The 16476-nt window shown below is 43.5% G+C and overlaps 1 protein-coding gene across 1 annotated transcript; it reads right to left on the reverse strand.

Moving 5' to 3' along the window:
• Positions 1 to 3261: 3261 nt before the first annotated feature.
• On the reverse strand, positions 3262 to 12858 carry LOC128844656 (zona pellucida sperm-binding protein 2-like). Its single transcript, XM_054042559.1, has 18 exons — positions 12807 to 12858; positions 12651 to 12727; positions 12190 to 12273; positions 12016 to 12110; positions 11344 to 11505; positions 10731 to 10775; positions 9434 to 9598; positions 8824 to 8920; positions 8541 to 8722; positions 7380 to 7509; positions 6147 to 6328; positions 5979 to 6070; positions 5747 to 5871; positions 4948 to 5137; positions 4305 to 4440; positions 4128 to 4224; positions 3478 to 3564; positions 3262 to 3370 (listed from the first exon to the last, which is right to left on the reverse strand). The coding sequence occupies exons 1-18, from the start codon at positions 12851 to 12853 to the stop codon at positions 3279 to 3281; spliced, it is 2085 nt and encodes a 694-aa protein (XP_053898534.1). The 5' UTR covers positions 12854 to 12858; the 3' UTR covers positions 3262 to 3278.
• Positions 12859 to 16476: the final 3618 nt, after the last annotated feature.

Here is a 16476-nt window from a genome sequence, read left to right on the forward strand (position 1 = left end):
AGTCCCCTAAAGTATGCTGGTTTATTTCCCACTGGGGAAAATGCCCATGACAATTTAGTTGTTTCTACAGCACAGGAATAGATGAGCCACTGTGCAGAGAGGGGGCCCCACCCGCTTCTTCCAGAAATTTTTTTCTCTTTGGTTGCTCACTAGAACAGGCCCTGTGGGGCTGAACCTGTATTCACACTCCCCCCTGCATAAGTCACATGGGGCAGTTGTAGAATCCTGTCATTTGTACCAATGTGGGCATCACTCCTCCCCCACCCACATCCAAAGCAGTCCTGCTAAGAACTAGCATGTTATACAGTACTGATTGCTTGGGTACTGTGTAAAGAAAACCCAGCAATGAACTCATCCATTCACCCACATGGTAAGGCTAGTTGGAAGCCATGCAGATTGGTTTTGGCCAGGTACTAAGAGAATCACCTGAAGGGTGCCAGCCTCTTCAGCTGCCACATGCCTTCCTTCCGCTACCCCTGACAGCAGGATCTTACCATTCCCTCCCCACTTTTTACAGTAGTAGAATGGCACATTGACATCCTTGCCAGAACTCCTACTGCCAAGTGCTTTGGCCAACAGAGGTGGCTGTGCTTGTTTATGTAGCTTCCATACAACTGTAGACAGAGCTGTTGTTTATATGGACAGACTGCTTTGAGGGAAGAAAGGGCTGTGTTGATTCCCCAGCTTGCATTGGATTTAATACTACACCCATAGAATAGCAGAGGGTATGCTGATTTTAGAGGTGGTTGCTTTCATCTACCAAGAACACTAGCAAGGTTAGGTCTGGTCATTATCTGTATAATAGTACTCTTTGCAAGCATAATGCATACACTGCAATTGAAATTTGGCTATATGAGACTAGCATTAGTCTCCTTTCCCCCATGCTATTTTAAGTGATATACTAAAGCTTTGAAAAGTGCATTTGCTCACTGTCATCGCTTTGCACCCCTTTCACAGTGTGGACAATACAGAAAACTACATATAAACTCCTACTGCAGTTCTTAGAGGAAGGAAGGGGATTTGCCCAGAGAAGTACTGTAGGGGGGAAAAAAATCTCAGTGGAAGCCCCCTCAGATTCTGCCAGCACTCTAACAGTGCTTCCTCACTGCTATTACTTGAGCTTCTCTTGATATACAAGATGAGAAATGAGTAGGGTTAGGTGACAAGAATAGTCACTCATGCCAACGAAGATCTTCAAAACAGCAAGAGGAACAGTCTCTAGCTACCTTAGGAGAAGAGCATAGTGATGCTAAAGGATTGCGTGAGGGGAGGAAAGCAGTGAGATATTTACAGTTATTCAAGCAAAGGGGGGGGGGGGAGAGAATCACAATTCAGACAGTTTATCCAATTAAATTCTCATTTATTAGGAGAAAGCAGTTAAGAATTTTTTTTGGAGGAAAATGTAATAAGTGGTACTTCCATGGAACTAGTTATCTTGCAATTTTGCACATATAGGAAAGCAGCAGCTGTGAAGAATACTAACACCTTAGAATTAGATGCTAGTATAGTTATGTCTGACACCAGGATTAAGCTACTGTCCAGTCCCAGAGGAGAGGACCTTCAAGTTAATGCTGCAATTGTCAGGTTTGGTTTTCAGGTGGCTTAAAAACAAAAGGCAGGCAAGTTACTCAGCCTTGAATGGGGTGAAGATAGCCTGATGAAGAGTTCACTTTAAGGAAAAGTAATTATGGTAGCTGCTAGTAAGAAGATGGCTCTATTCTTTATGGCAGTACCTTCACTGATTTTATGCTTGAAGGTCTAAGGCTATGGTTAGAGTAAATAGGTATCTTTAAATTTTCAGTTAGAGATATGCTTTGCCACTGTTTACCACATGGAAGTTGGTAAATAAGCACCTGACTTTCACAATAAGCCAAAAAAAAAAATCAAGCTAATCCCATTTCAAAACAAGCCAATCCTTAAGAACCCCAACACTATGATTAGATCCCCCTGGTGTGCAGTCTGAGACTGTGGCAGGCCTGCTGTGTACCCCTGACTCTTCCCCCACCCCACTTGCCAGGAGCTGATAAAAAGCAGCAACAAGCCAAAAAAAAAAAACCAAGCCCAATTTCTCCCTTCATTTTGGCATGAAGCTGCATATTCCTGATCAATTGCCACTTTCCACATTTAGTGTGGATACCTGAGCCTTTGTGTAGTTGTCAGAGACTCAGGTAGAAGTGATGGGTTAATTTTAGCAACATCTTGTGTTGGAGGAGTCTACTTGTCTAGGTCCATTGCCAGTCACTGACTGCTGTGTGGCTCTATGTTTAGTTTAGGGCAATTATTGCCAACATTGGAATCTGGACTACATAGTTTCTCTGCTGCTGCATGTTTGGAAGCTTGTATTCAGAGTAGGCCACAGCTATGGATGACAGATTTATGAAATCCATATTGCTGGCCTAAGTTTAAGCCTACTCTAGTGGCTAGTATCTGCAAGAGTCACCACCGCTATGCCATGACACTTGAGCTACACAGTGTAGCTCTAGACCTCAGCCATGCAAGTGCTTGGGTAAACTAGAAGAGTAGCAGAGAAGGGTTACAGACAGAACATTTACTAGAAGGATTTTTTTTAATAAAAAGCTAGTGTCTGGTACTAAAAGCAAATGGACTATGCAATATGCACTATGATCTGTTAGTTTCACTAGTGATAGACATGATGCTGTTGGGATAGAGAACACAAAATCCCCTAAAATTTAGGGCTAGTACTCAGACTCTTGCAGGTCTACCCTGCTGCTGCTAATGTGGTCATGAGTACTAACTTCTAGTAGTGGAGTTATGGATGGGATTAGAGGAAACATGGAGCTCTTACACTTAAGACCAAGTCCCTGGGTTGTCACCTTAATTATGACACAAGTCACTGTAGGTTAGTTTTCTTTGAGATTGCACCAAGGAGAGATTGGGCTCATTTTAGATTCCTTTTTCTGTAGGAAAGGCTGGCAATACAAGTGCCTTTACCCTACTACGTTAACTAAGCAGTAAGGAGCAGCTGTATAGTAGAATAGGTATTTATGACAATTAGGCAATAAGATTGGGACAGTTGTCAGGCTAGTGCAATTATGCTAGTTAAAATTTTTTACCATGGGACCTGCTGGTTGTTTTGGCTCCTCTCTAGTTCAGACAAGTCTGACTTGCTTCTGTTAATATCAAGCTTCTAGTTTTGTATTGAAACGAGCCACTTCTGAAATAAGGAGAGTCAACCATGAATTAGTGTATCAGCAGTTTATTTTGTCAATCATTTAGTGTCTCACTTTACCATTACAGCTTTTGTCCTCTTCAGATTTTTAAAGAGACACCAGTGCAGTGACCATCAGACCAAGGATCACTGTAGCTGCTGCTACAGTGGTCCATGCCCCATCTCTCAGTTGAGTTTCTTCTGTAGGGAGAAGAGGTAGAACCACAAATTAGTGACCATTAGGCAATAAATTTGCATTAGCAACAACATGCATCAGCTAGGTAAAGAGAAGAGCATTTGTTCCATACCTTGGGTTGAAGGCCATTCCTCTGCTACAAAGATAACAGGACCAGGTAAGCTTGCTACACCAGAGTTCTCTGCTTGCATCACAATATCTGCAAGAGATCAGTCACCACATGATTCTGAGTAACTGAAGTCATGGAAATCCACTAATCTAGCAAGCTAACTGGCTATATTCTAGTTCTGTCCAGAGAACAGAAATTATTTGAGGGCTAGAAAGCCATGTCCTACAAAGGTTGTAAAGTGGGTTGTTTAGTCCAGAAAAGACAACTGAGGGGTACCTTACTTTTACATACTTTAGACCTCCCCACTGATAATAGGGCTGGGTCACTTTTTTTTTAATATAAATTAAAGACAGGACTAAATCAGGGGCTTCAATCACAGCAAGGGATGTTTAGATTAGACATTAGGCAAGCTTTCCAAACTGTAAGGATAGTTAGGCACTGGAACAAGTTACCTAGTTGGTTTGCAGAATCTGCCACTGGTTGTAGTTCAAGAGTCAGAGGTAGATTAGATAGTACTGCACCGAACCAGGACTAAGGAGACTGGCCTACAAGACCTAGCAAGTTCCCTTCCACACCTACATTTTATGATTCTGCTGTGGTATGACAGCATGTTTACTGTGATATTCTAGTTGCCAACAGTGATTAGCTCCTACCTCGTTTGTTTCTGGCTGACTGAGGACATCTTGGTGAACACAGAGGGGAATCCAGATGAAGTCTGTCACAGAGTAGCGCACTGCAGTGGAAGTACACCTAGAGCAAAGATAAGGGAGAGACATTTGGTGCATAGGAAGCCCCTAGCATTTAGCTACTACAAGAGGGACTGCACTTACTAGGCTAGTGAGAGCCTTGCCATCTGAGACAAAGGCAAAGGTTTTCACTTCAAATCTCTGGCGATAGTTGGGATAGCTGACTGCTAGGCCCACTGGATGAAATACAGTTCTGTAGTTGTCCAGTTCATAGTCACACCTACAGGAGAGACATGTTGAAAGTCATGGGGGAGGGGAGGAGAAGAAGGCAGTTTCTTAGATAGAAGAGAGTTAAATGAGAGGAGATGCTTGGAATGTTTGCTTCATTAACATTAAAGTTCAATATTTAGTCCACTGCCCACAAGAGACCCTCAATACTGTTTCCAAGAGGTCTGCCAGAGCTTGCAGGCCTGCATTAGGACAGCAATTAATTGAGGGTTTGATTCACTCAGTTGTGAACTATTATTTGAGTTACAGTTGGAATTTGCACTTGAGCATGTGCACTGAAGTGTCTAAAGGACTAGCTTGACCAAATGCTACAATGACCTATGCTTGTGAGATCAGATCTTAACCAGACAGCAACCCTTTGCTCCTACATCCATGTGAGGAGCCTCACAGTACAAGTCACATTGCTCACAGATCCAACAAGCTTTTGCATTGTATTTCAAAGAAACACGATGGTGAGGCTGGCCTGCCCATGTTCCTGCAGCAGTTGCATTATACCTACCCATCCACAACAATGTTCCACTGGGGCAGAGAGCTTGGATCTTGTGAGGTTGTTGCCCAACAGTCATCCAATACCAGTTTGATGTTGGGGTCATTGCGGTTCAGAACTTGCACTTCCAAGAAGATTGGTTGCTGTAGATATTTCACAATGGGGTACTGGTCATCACTGTAGGGCTGCAAGTAGGAGTCATCTGAAAAACCAAGTGTGGTAGAGTTAGACAGCCCAGTACACAAGAGGTAGTAATTCTTGCAGGAATCTTGATCTAGAGACAGGAATAAGCCAACTATGTAAGAAGTTGGATACTGTATGTGCATAGAAGGACACATCTAGTGGGTGCTTTAGTTGAACTCCTTACAAAGGGAAAACAGGTATCAGAGGGGTAGCTGTGTTAGTCTGAATCTGTAAAAAGAGCAGAGGGTCCTGTGGCACCTTTAAGACTAACAGAAGTATTGGGAGCATAAGCTTTCGTGGGTAAGAACCTCACTTCTTCAGATGTGAAGAACAGTAGATAGCTTTAGGAGGCTTACTGTTCTCCCTGGCATCCCCACTGGATTCCCCCATAGCAAGAGGCTCTCTCTCTCTCTCTCATATATATATATATATATATATATAAAAAATAAAAGAAACATCCCACAACAAATGTAGTCACAGATCAGCTGTGAAGGATTCATGCCACTCCCAGATACATTTTGCTTTCCAGGTCTACTTCTTTGGATATCAGGGACTGAAGAGTTCCTTTGACTGTGGGAGTCACTTCATTCTGCCCTGGCCATAATTTGCAGCTAGAGGCAAGCTTTACCTGGATAGATCAGCAGGATCAAGGAGAGAGGACCCTGGTTTATTGAAGAAACTGGAGGAGGGAGACTGCTTATCCTTGCGCTCAGGGACGCATCACCACTTCTGTAGGTGCACACTACTGTCAGCCTGAAAGACAGAATGCTCAGCATCTCAGCACAAGGTTAGCCAGCAATTTGAACAGTCACTTCGCTTAGTGTTGTGACCAGCTCTCACTGGTGGAGTTGTGGACTGACCTGAATTCACTGTCCCTAGAAATCCTGCGTGGTGGTAGATCTGCCCACAAAGCACGAACTTCATTCTCATAAATGGTCCTCTCGCCTTCAAACTACAGGGGATACAGGAGTGTTAGTGACTGCCCTGCCACTGGAGCGCCTTTAGCGGTCACTGTCCTGGACACTTACCCTCTGCCTTGTTCCACACATGTTCAGTGGGACATGAAACCGAACCATGTCATTTGAGGGAGACTTGAAGACTGGTTTGCATGTAGGATCTCTTAGCCTGATGGTATCCAAGTCTAGGGCTGGTTTTGTCCTGTCACTGAGTACTTCAAAGTCCATGTAGCCATCCTGAGTGCACACAGCAGCTGAAACATTCAAGGAGGTGGGCATGGGTTGCTGTAGGGTGACTCCACTACATGGTGCTGTGCAGTCCCTGCCTCAGTTCAGTGGAGGAAGTAGAGTCTTTTAGCTGAGCTGTGTGTACAGGGGCCCTGACTACCCTAAGTTGTTCTGCACCTAACTGGATTGTTCCTGGTCTCCATTTTGTATAGCATATCTGGAGGGCAAGGATCCTGCAACAGCTCATGTTGAGAAGCTCAACGACCCAGAACTGCTCACAAAGCAGTGCTCTATGGCTCACTGAGGAAGAAACAGATTGGCGGGTGGGCTGGAGTCCACCCATTAGCCTGCCCTAATCAACTCAGACAGGGTAACCTGGTGTATGCCTCTAGTTTATTACCTACCCCATAGGGCAGGTAAGCAAGGGCTGGGTGTCTCAGCACCAGAGCCAATTCTTGAGTATAAGGGGGGGTGGGAGGGGGGAGAAGATGAGCAGTGCAGAACAAAGCCCTCTAGTAGTTCAGCCTGTCAGCAGCAATGGGGGGGGGGAGGGGAGGGAAGGGAATCCTCAGAGATGGAGTTGTGATCTGTTGTGCCTTCTGCCATCCCCATGAAAAGGAGCTGTCATTACTATGTGGACAGTCAGGGGAGCTAGGTGATCACCAAGCAGTGGGTCATGTCCAGATGACCCAAATAGCAACTGAAGAAATGGTCCTTACCAGCAAAGAAAGGGCATCTATATAGACCCAGGAAACATGACCTCAACTAAATGGGCTCCAAGACAAAGATGCTGAGTCCCTACATAGGGCATTTTGCTTGCCAGCTACTAGGAGTCTGCACCAGACATATCTGCACTTTTAGCCATAGGTTGAGCTTAACTATTATGTTCCTATCAAAGATAGAAGCCCCAGATTCATAGAGTAATGTGCTGTGGGGTTACTCAGTCTCCTGCATTAAGGAAATTCATCTCAGGGAGCCACTGACTTGCAACACTGTCAATCTGTAGATCAGTACTTCAGGGACAGCTAAAACTGCACTGCTACAGGAAGAGTTCCCAGGAAGAATGGACTGTCTTACCTATTGGTGCATGTTGGTCACAGGGACACTCTGGATAAGTCACCATTGACAGCATTTCTCCATGGAAGTTGAAAGTTAGCCTTAGAGATGCCATGTATGACTGAAGCCCTAAGCAGCTCTCCTCATACAGCTGGAAGAGAAAGGAGGCCATGACATTTCATATTCGAGTAGTTGTGTTTGCAGCAAAGTTAAACACTTCGCCTCTGAATCTGAGGGTCATTTCAACTGGACTAATCTAGCCAGCAATATTAGTGTTTCAGAAAGATACTTCTCAACCATTTAATACATCTCCTGGATCAAGTAGTAGGGATTTGGAGAGTTTAAATCAGTAAGACTAGATCCAAAGTGTCTGTTCATGGAACTATGCATGTTAGACCTAGATTGAAGTTCCAAGTGAGCCATTCAAGTGCACTTTTGACCCTGCAGAATCAGCATGTGGTCCATTTTCTTTCAAATTGAACTCTTACTTAGAATATAGCATGCTGCAATCTGATGCCCCCTGTCACACAACCATTCCTGACCCAAAACTGACAAGATCAGCAGAACACAGAATGGTATTCCCTCCCCTTCATATCTAAGGATATTAGACTAGCTTCCTCTTGTCCTTGCCTCTCATCTTATTCATTAGGGAGGATCTCTATCCTTATGGAGAATTCCAGGAGGGTGCTTCATGATTAGCATGTAGCAGACATGAAGCCTCTCCAGGTGAGCACAGACGTTGAGCTACTGGCATAAGACAAGAGAAGGATCAGAACTATTGATGCTAGAACAAGCAGCCTGAATTTGATGAGGTAGCAAGGAGTAGTCTGACAGGAGACATTGCTAGAATGGTCAGCAAGGGAGATTTTTAGCAGATGTATCTGGGGAGGGCTGGTAGAGGTGGGGCTTGTGTCAGGAAGGAGACCGTTTTAGCTGTATTAGAAGTTATGCTTAGGAAGATTGAGGTGATCTGTGTGTGGGGGTTGAGTCTGAGGGAGGTTCAGACAGTTGCCAAGCGGTGGCGTGAGAAGGACTGACCATCTAGTCAGTGCCTTGGTATTGACTCCAGATGTCTCAGTCTGGTTTTTGTAACTAAGTCCTTCTCTACTCCATCTTTCAAAAATGAAAATGACATTTGTGACCTTTCCTAAAGGAGATACTACTAGTCTGTAGTGATCTTACTCTGGACTTCAGGATTCTTCTGTTGATGTGCAGTTTCACTCCCCTTTGTGTGTCCAGAGCAATTCCATTTGCTTGGAGTTCATTCATGGGAATGTTTCTGTTTTCTATACTCACAGCTGAGAGGATCCCTGGGAAAGCTGGGATGGCAACAGTCATGTGTGTTGAGTTACAGGTTGCTGGACCTGCAATAGTAGCTCTATTAGTTTCTATAGAAGTTTTAAGATACAAGTCCCTCTAGATCAGCAGAGGGGCCAGCTTCCTTGGTGAAGAGAGGAAGTTTTACCTGGTGCACAGATCATTCTTGATTCTACAGTTAGTCGCTGGTCAGGAGGCCCATATGAAAGCTTGAGTGCCACAGTATACAGCATCTGGTTGTCTTGCTGCAGAGGACAGACATGATTGAGAACATCAGGTTATTCATAGTGAGGTTTCCAGTGTTGGCATTAAAAAAGTCTATTAGGATTCAATAAGCTAGGCTGCAGTTCTGGAGAGACTTCAGATGTTATGAGAGGTCTTGCAGGGCACATTGGCCATTTAAATTGCTGTTGGGGTTTGGGCAGAAGTAGCCACTGGAGTAACACTCTGGCTGTTTGTTACTCCTATGCAGGGGAGTTCTTGGAAAGGGTGAACAAGCTCCATTCTAAGGCCTCATGCACCACATGGTGTCATAGCCAGAAGTCAAGCTACAGCTGTTGAGAGTCAGCAGTAGAGATCTCACTACTGTCCTTATGACAAGATAGGCCAAGCTACTAACAGTGACCCATGGTAATATTAAAGATGCTTAGGTCATTAGGACATTTATTAATTTACAGGCATTATACAAACCCACTTCTCTGCATAGGAAAATGTTTTGCCTTTTTGTTAGCTTCCTAGTTCTCCTCTAAAGCTCCTACCTTGTAGGAGGTGACTCCAGTAGCACCAAAAGAAACCTGGAAGATTAGGTTGTTGCTGTCAGCTAGGAATGTGTATCCTTGCTGCATGGCTTGCCAAAGGCTTAGCCTGTGTGTTCTTGTTCCATCATCTATGGACAGTATCCAGGCCATCTGAGATTCTGTAGTCTGCAATTTGAGATTTCTGGTTAGTCAGACAAGGTCTTAGCAAGCAGTATGGTCATTGTTCTTATCCTTAAGACTTCTGAGACTAGGGTGGATTGATTTAGATTGAAGTCACTAGTTTTTAAACCTAGTTAGAATCTAGCAGGAGACCTTGATTAAAGTCAATTATGAAAATAAATGCTAAACAAGATTTAAAATAAATATTCTCAGTAGTATAACCATTATGTGGTACTGATTTGCACTGTGGCAGCCTTTATACTACATGTAGTAATTTTTGGTATCCAGAAGGATAACTATACACATTTAAGTAATTACATAGCTTTGATTTATAGTTTACTGTGTTTGTTAGTAGATAATGCTGAATGATGAGTTTGCTAGGTGATTAGTCAAGATTTGTCAAGTTAATTGAATTCCAGTTTCCATTCAAAGGTGTTTTATTCTTAGTTAAGCTACCTTGCACATTCTGGATACACAAAAAAAGTTTATGAAAATAGTTTGTATTTCAAGTTAATGGCTATTAAGACACAGAATCAGGATCTTTAGTGACCTGAATGGATTGTTAAATGACAACCAGAAACTTTTTTTGAACTAGCAGGACTCATCCTCTCATGCCTCAGATTGCAAAGGGGGAAGGGGGAGAAGAGAAGAGGAGACAATAAACAGGAAATCCTATGTCCCAGTGATCTTCTTAACTTTGAATGAGCTAGTCATTAAACTGACATAGATAAACAGGAGCAGGCACATAGCTTGTTTGGCACTTTGGAATTTTGGTTCCAGGTGCTTAGGCAGTGACCACCACCAACTCAGTGGTTTGAGTTTCTTTAGAATTCCAAACTTCTATTCTTCCTTCAGTGATTTTAATAGATCTAAAAAAATTAAAATATATTATAACTTGGTTTAAGGCCTAAGATTGCTTAAATTTAAGCAAAAAAAGAAAAATCTAAAAAAAGTTTATCCATACTGGTTAAGGCTTTAGCAGTTGCAGCTTTGCTATCCAAAGCTAGAAATATACTTGGTCAAGACTCTGGTCAAACTACTTTGGCAAGTAACAGAAGTAGTTTCTGCAGGCAAAACATTAGTTTAGTGGCATGCTATTTTGGACACCCCAACCCCCATTTTGATACAAAGGTCATACCACATGTTCATCAGCAAAGCTGGGAATGAGTCTTGGAAATACAACCTGAAAGAGAATAGGACAGCAGCTGAGTGCAAGGCACAAAGTTCTAACAGGTAAAGAAACAGTATATGGCAATAGAGACTAGGAACCTCCAATCCATTACAGTAATGGAAGCTTGGTGTATTGTATTATTCTCAATGCAAGTGGGCTGTATTTGGCCTCTAGCTACTGCATGTCAGAGAACAGAGGAAAACGGCATCAATGCAACTTTCCCTTGTAGGTCTAGTGTACTTATGTTCCTAGCTTCTAATCAGTAGCCAGTGAAGATGTCCACATACACTGGATATGCTTGACACAGCCTAACTGGAACATATACAAAAGACAGTCAGTCAAAGGTAACCAGCAAGGTTTTACAGACATACAACTCCAGTTACTAATCGGAGTCTCCCCAGAGACCAGAAAGGGGAAATCCACCCACCAGTCTTCTTTCCTCACACTTATTACCTACAGAAGAGAATCTACAGGCATATCATCTTTAAGGCTTGATTTGAGAAGCCATTGAGTTATCAAACTCATCTCTACAGGTAAGAGCAGTTACATTTCCAAGGGCTTGTCAGACTGCTCCACTTACTGCCATGAAGTCTTTAGTACAGTTTGTAGCTCCTGTAAAAGTAGTAGGGATGACATCATCTGCTTGAAGAGCATCACAACCAATACTGTAGGTTACATTCTTGTCCCTTGCAACTGTCTTGTTAAGCAGCAGCAGCTTTATTCTCAGCTGGTGTCTCTCATGCTATAGCAACAGAACACATTGGTCAGAGTAAGATACAGTAGCATATTTTTACATTGCTAGATGTTGCCTCCAATCAGCAATTAGATCTTATCTTCACATATGGTATATGTCCAAACTTTACATCCACTGTCAATTGAGTAAAACTTTGTCTATAGAAGGTACAAGGTTAGTTATAAGTAGGCAAGCACAGCAGTATTAATGCTTAATCAGGTAAGCCATTTGGGTTGTCTGACACCTTTGATTAGGGCTCAGTATGGGTCTCAAGTCATCACACACAAGACTCTATATCTGTACTAATACTCGGACAGTGGTATGCAACAGAGAAGTTGGCCTGGGGAAGTCTTTCACTGGCTATTTTAAGGTTTCACCTTAAAGTGGAAATGTTTCATGCCATGCATAGTCCAAGGATTGCACCACGTGGTCTGGTTTTCAGGAGTAACCATCAACCTCAAGCTAACTTCAGAGCCTGTATCAAGTGACCGTGTTCCTAAAGCAGAGGGACAGTTTTACCTCTAGTCTAGTGCAGTTCACATACAGAGCAGTTAGAGTCAGCCTCTCATGATCCACCACATAGTCACAGTCTACAATCTCTTCACCTCTTGCATCTAGAAAGAAGAGACAGGTCAGCTATGCTGCTAGATGTTGCCCTGAAAAAAATCCAGCCAGATATGCAGCAATACATACCAGCTACATGGACCTGCCAGAAGTTGCTTCCAAGCTCTCTGGGTAACCCAATCAACATTTTGTCATTATAACAAGATACTGTCCCTACAAAAGGAAATGCATAATTAGTCATATCAACTCCTTGCAACACAGAAACAACAAGGAGTCCTTGTGACACCTTGGAGACTAACAAGTTTATTTGGGTATAAGCTTTCATGGGCTAGAAAGCACTTCATCAGATGCAAGGACTACTCATAGTCTGTATAAGCAAAAACAAACACAGCTATCACTCAGAAACTTGCAACACAGAGCACTAGACATTAACAGCTTGAATGTTAACTATGATAAAGCCTTTCTTTCACTCCTCTAAATGAAGAGAGGAGTCATTAGTTCTGAGCACACCTCAGGGTCATTAAAACTATCTGATCAGCCTAGAGACAAGTCCACCACCTCCACCATGCTCAGGAGAATACCCTGGTTACCTGGGAAGTCTAGAGCCATGGAACTATTAACACCAGTTGTCAAGGGCACTATAAGGCAACCAAGTACAAGAAGCAGCCTGCAAACAAGAAAGAAGATGCTCAGAAGCCAGCACAGCAAACAGAACCCTCCCCATACACAACCCTAACCCCCCTTACCACATGCTGCAAAAGGACCAGCCTGGCTGCAATAGAAGCAATTTCATGGCTGAGAGACAAACCACCCAGAACAACTCATCTCATAGGGAGATGCAGGGGTTATATAGGAGGGGCTGCAGCCCCAGCACAGGAGCAGCTCTTGGAAAACACCTGGGATGCTTTCCTCATCACCTGCTAGCAGCTGACTCTGAGGCTGATGGTTTGCACCTGGCCCTGTTCTGTGCTGCAATCAGTGAGGAGGGGGCAGATTAGGGACAAAGCTCCTCTTTCAAGGGGATTTTATGCCCCTTTGCACAATTTGCTGTTTCCCTTCACTTTTAACATTATTTTGATATCCACTTTTCCTTTCACCCTGCTCTTCCACTGCCTTTCTCCCTTTGCTGGAAGATGGGGCAAAATAGCTGATGAGCTAGAAACAGATGAACACTTTGTGTTGCAGCCTTAAGCTCCCCTTGCCCTTTGCCCCTTACCAAGGAGAACACTTGGCATTGCTGGGCTCTTCTGCCCACTAAAACAGCCTTGTGCTCAGCCAGGGGATTTGTAGGGCATCCCACACTTGGGAACTATCCTCAGTAGCCCCTGCTTGGGAAATCTTCATTGCCACGGTAGCTCTCTTCAGGAGGGACAGTTTACCCAATATCTAGTTTGCCATAACTGTTACCAGTGTAAATGAATCCTCCCAACCCTCGGGGAAATAGAGGAATGTTTATAGTCAGTATTAATCTGTATGGTGGAAAGGCCTAGAAATACTTTGTTAAATGCTATTCTGTAGATAAAGAAAAGTGAGACACAAAGAGATCAAGTGAGTTGTCCAAAGCCACTCATTAATTAGTGCTTGCTTTATGGTAGCATCTCGCCCTCCCCACTTTGTGCTAGGTGCTGTATGAATGGAGTGAGAGACAGTCCCTGGCATGAAGAGTTTACAATCTAAATAGAGAGCACAGAAGAAGGGTGGGAGAAAGGAAGGAGTATTAGCCCCATTTATACAGACTGGGATCTACATTACAGAGTGATTGGGGCTAAGGTCAAACAGGAGGCACTAGTACTTGAACCTGGCTATTGTGATTCCTGGACTAGGACCTTAATCACACCCCTATTCTTCCTCTTAAATAGTCTATGTGGAGGCTAATCCTGTTCCCATTGAAGTCAGTGGGTTTTTTGCCATTAACTTTACTGGAGGGATTGAGGCACAAGTCAATGGCAGAGCTCCAGAGAGGATCCAGGGGAGTCCTGCTATCTAGTTACCTGCACTGACCACTAGACCAATATTGATTGCCATCTTCTTTCTATAAGCCTCTCTGAGTTATTTATTTTATCTTTCAGCTTTACTGTTCTCAAATTCACCAGGACTTCTCAGAGATCAGAAAATGGAGAGATTCTTTGTAGGAACTGTAGAAAATTTTAAGATTAGAGATGGTAATTAGTGAGTGGGATGTTAAATTGGTGGATGGGGGAGTTGTTCAGTAGTTTTGTTCAAGGTCCACGTATCTTTAGACATCTACGTATCTTTCTTTCTGCAGTTTATATAATCATACTCAGAGCTGATCTTAAGGACTTGTAACCTGCAGCCACAGATGGCACTCCCTCAGCCTCTGATAGGGCATTACGGGTAGGAACAACAGCTTGAAAAGGAAGAAAGAGCTGTAGTTCCAAATGCTGATGGGGACCAAAGCTTTGGGCACTAGGATAATAAATGGTGGCAGGCAGCTGGCAGTGTGTTTGCTTGTCACCAGTGTTCTGCATAGCCAAGCTGCTATAGCACCAGCACACGGTGATACTGTAGCTAGTTTGGGAACCTACGTTATTTGACAGTGTTCCTTTAAGGTAATCATTGTTTATATGAAATAATGGGAAATTCAGAGTTAACACTGTCACACACCACTATGTCAAGGGAGCATGGAAAGGCGACGCAGAACATATGGTGCCTAGATTACCCACTACATATTATGGCAATGGTACTATCTAAAATCCTAAAATAGATTAGATCAGATACAGGCTAATCTTAGTAGCAATCCAGCTTTTTTGCCACCCCAAGCAGCAAAATAAAAAGGACCCGATTGAGCTGCCGCCGAAGTGCTGCCGAGGAGCAAGACAGCGAGTGAAGGACCCGCCGCCGAGTTGCCGCCGCTCCGGACCTGCTGCCCCAACAATGGACGCACTGCTGCCCCTTTCCATTGGCTGCCCCAGGCACCTGCTTCCTTCCTAAATGGGAATGTGTTATTGACATCGGTGGGACTAGCATTTGACCCATTTTTGGTAAGAAGTAAACTTTTTTGAGATCCCTAGAACAGTAAGTCACAAAAGGTGAGACAGATTTGCTTGATTCCCCAGGGTCTAACTCAAAGTCCCTGGAAGTCAATGGAGAGACTGGGCTAGGAGGAAAGCTAGCAGGTTGAAGCTCAATCTAGGTAAGACAAAGGTGATGCTGGTATTTTGGGAGAAAACAACAGGAAGAGGTGGTGGAGATGATTCTGACAGGGCCGGCGCAACCCATTAAGCGACTTAGGCGGTCGCCTAGAGCGCTACAATTTGGGGGCCGGCGACCGCGGTGGTATTTCGGTGGCGGGACCTTCCGCCGCCTCTGTGGGGGGGCGGCATTTTGGGGTGGGACCTTCCGCCACCTAGGGCAGCAGAAAAGCTGGCAGCACTCCTGGATCCTGATCCTTTAACTGAGGGACATGCCTTCCTTTTACTGCTACATTTCACAACCTAGGGATCTTATTGGATCTTGGTGGCTTCTGGGTATCTAGCAGCAGGTTATAAATGGAATAGAAAGCTCATGTTAGCTTAGGGCAGGGTTGGACCAATGTATAAGAAGAACAGAAGGAAAGAAATATAACCTAGAGAGACCTGCAGCACCAGAAGCTCATTGTCTCAGTCTTTTAGCTTATGAGTTTTTAGAAGGCGATTAACCAACAATGTGGTAAGATAATAAATAGTTGCTCTATTATATTTCTGAATTTAAAATGTGCTACTTAAACTTCAGAAAACAACCACCATTCCTCTTCTCAGGAAATTAAATTTAACCCACTAGGATTGTAGAAACATGAAAGAATAATTAGGTTCTGAGATCAGTAGGAAAAATAATTAATTCAGGAATTAAACTATATAAATATTTGCCATCTTCTATAGCGTTCATCCCTGCAGTATCTAAGCACTATTATTATCTGATGAATAATATCACTTCCATTGCGGAAGACTGGCACGTCTCCCACTCTTCAGCTTTTGTCTTTTTCGCTTTGATTTTCTGACTTTGGAAAAAATATCATTGTCCAAGGCTAGCCCTTACCACCTGAACTCACTGAGGCAGTGAATTAGCGATTCGGGAAAACTCAGCTCCTCTGAGCATGGGCACAGTTTTCTGTGAGCCTTGAATGTCAGTTTATGTCAGACATTAATAGGAGGCTAGAATTTCAGATGGCAAGAAGGGCAATGTTCTCTTTCTATTCAGTGCTGTTTGCGCTACTGAACTTATCGGGGGGGAAATGAATCTGCTGAGTGGGGTTGAAATTCAGGAGTGCAAAAAGCAAAAGAACAGATCATGTTCTCTGCTCCTAAGTACTAACAGCAGGAACAAATATTGTTGGTTGGAGGGAAGATAAATCTAAGTGGGATCACACTCCTCCATTCCCTCTGGCTCTACAAAAGCCCCTATATATGCTCTTGTGAG

This window comes from Malaclemys terrapin, chromosome 10 (assembly GCF_027887155.1).
Source record: "Malaclemys terrapin pileata isolate rMalTer1 chromosome 10, rMalTer1.hap1, whole genome shotgun sequence".
NCBI classification, from domain to species: domain Eukaryota; kingdom Metazoa; phylum Chordata; order Testudines; family Emydidae; genus Malaclemys; species Malaclemys terrapin.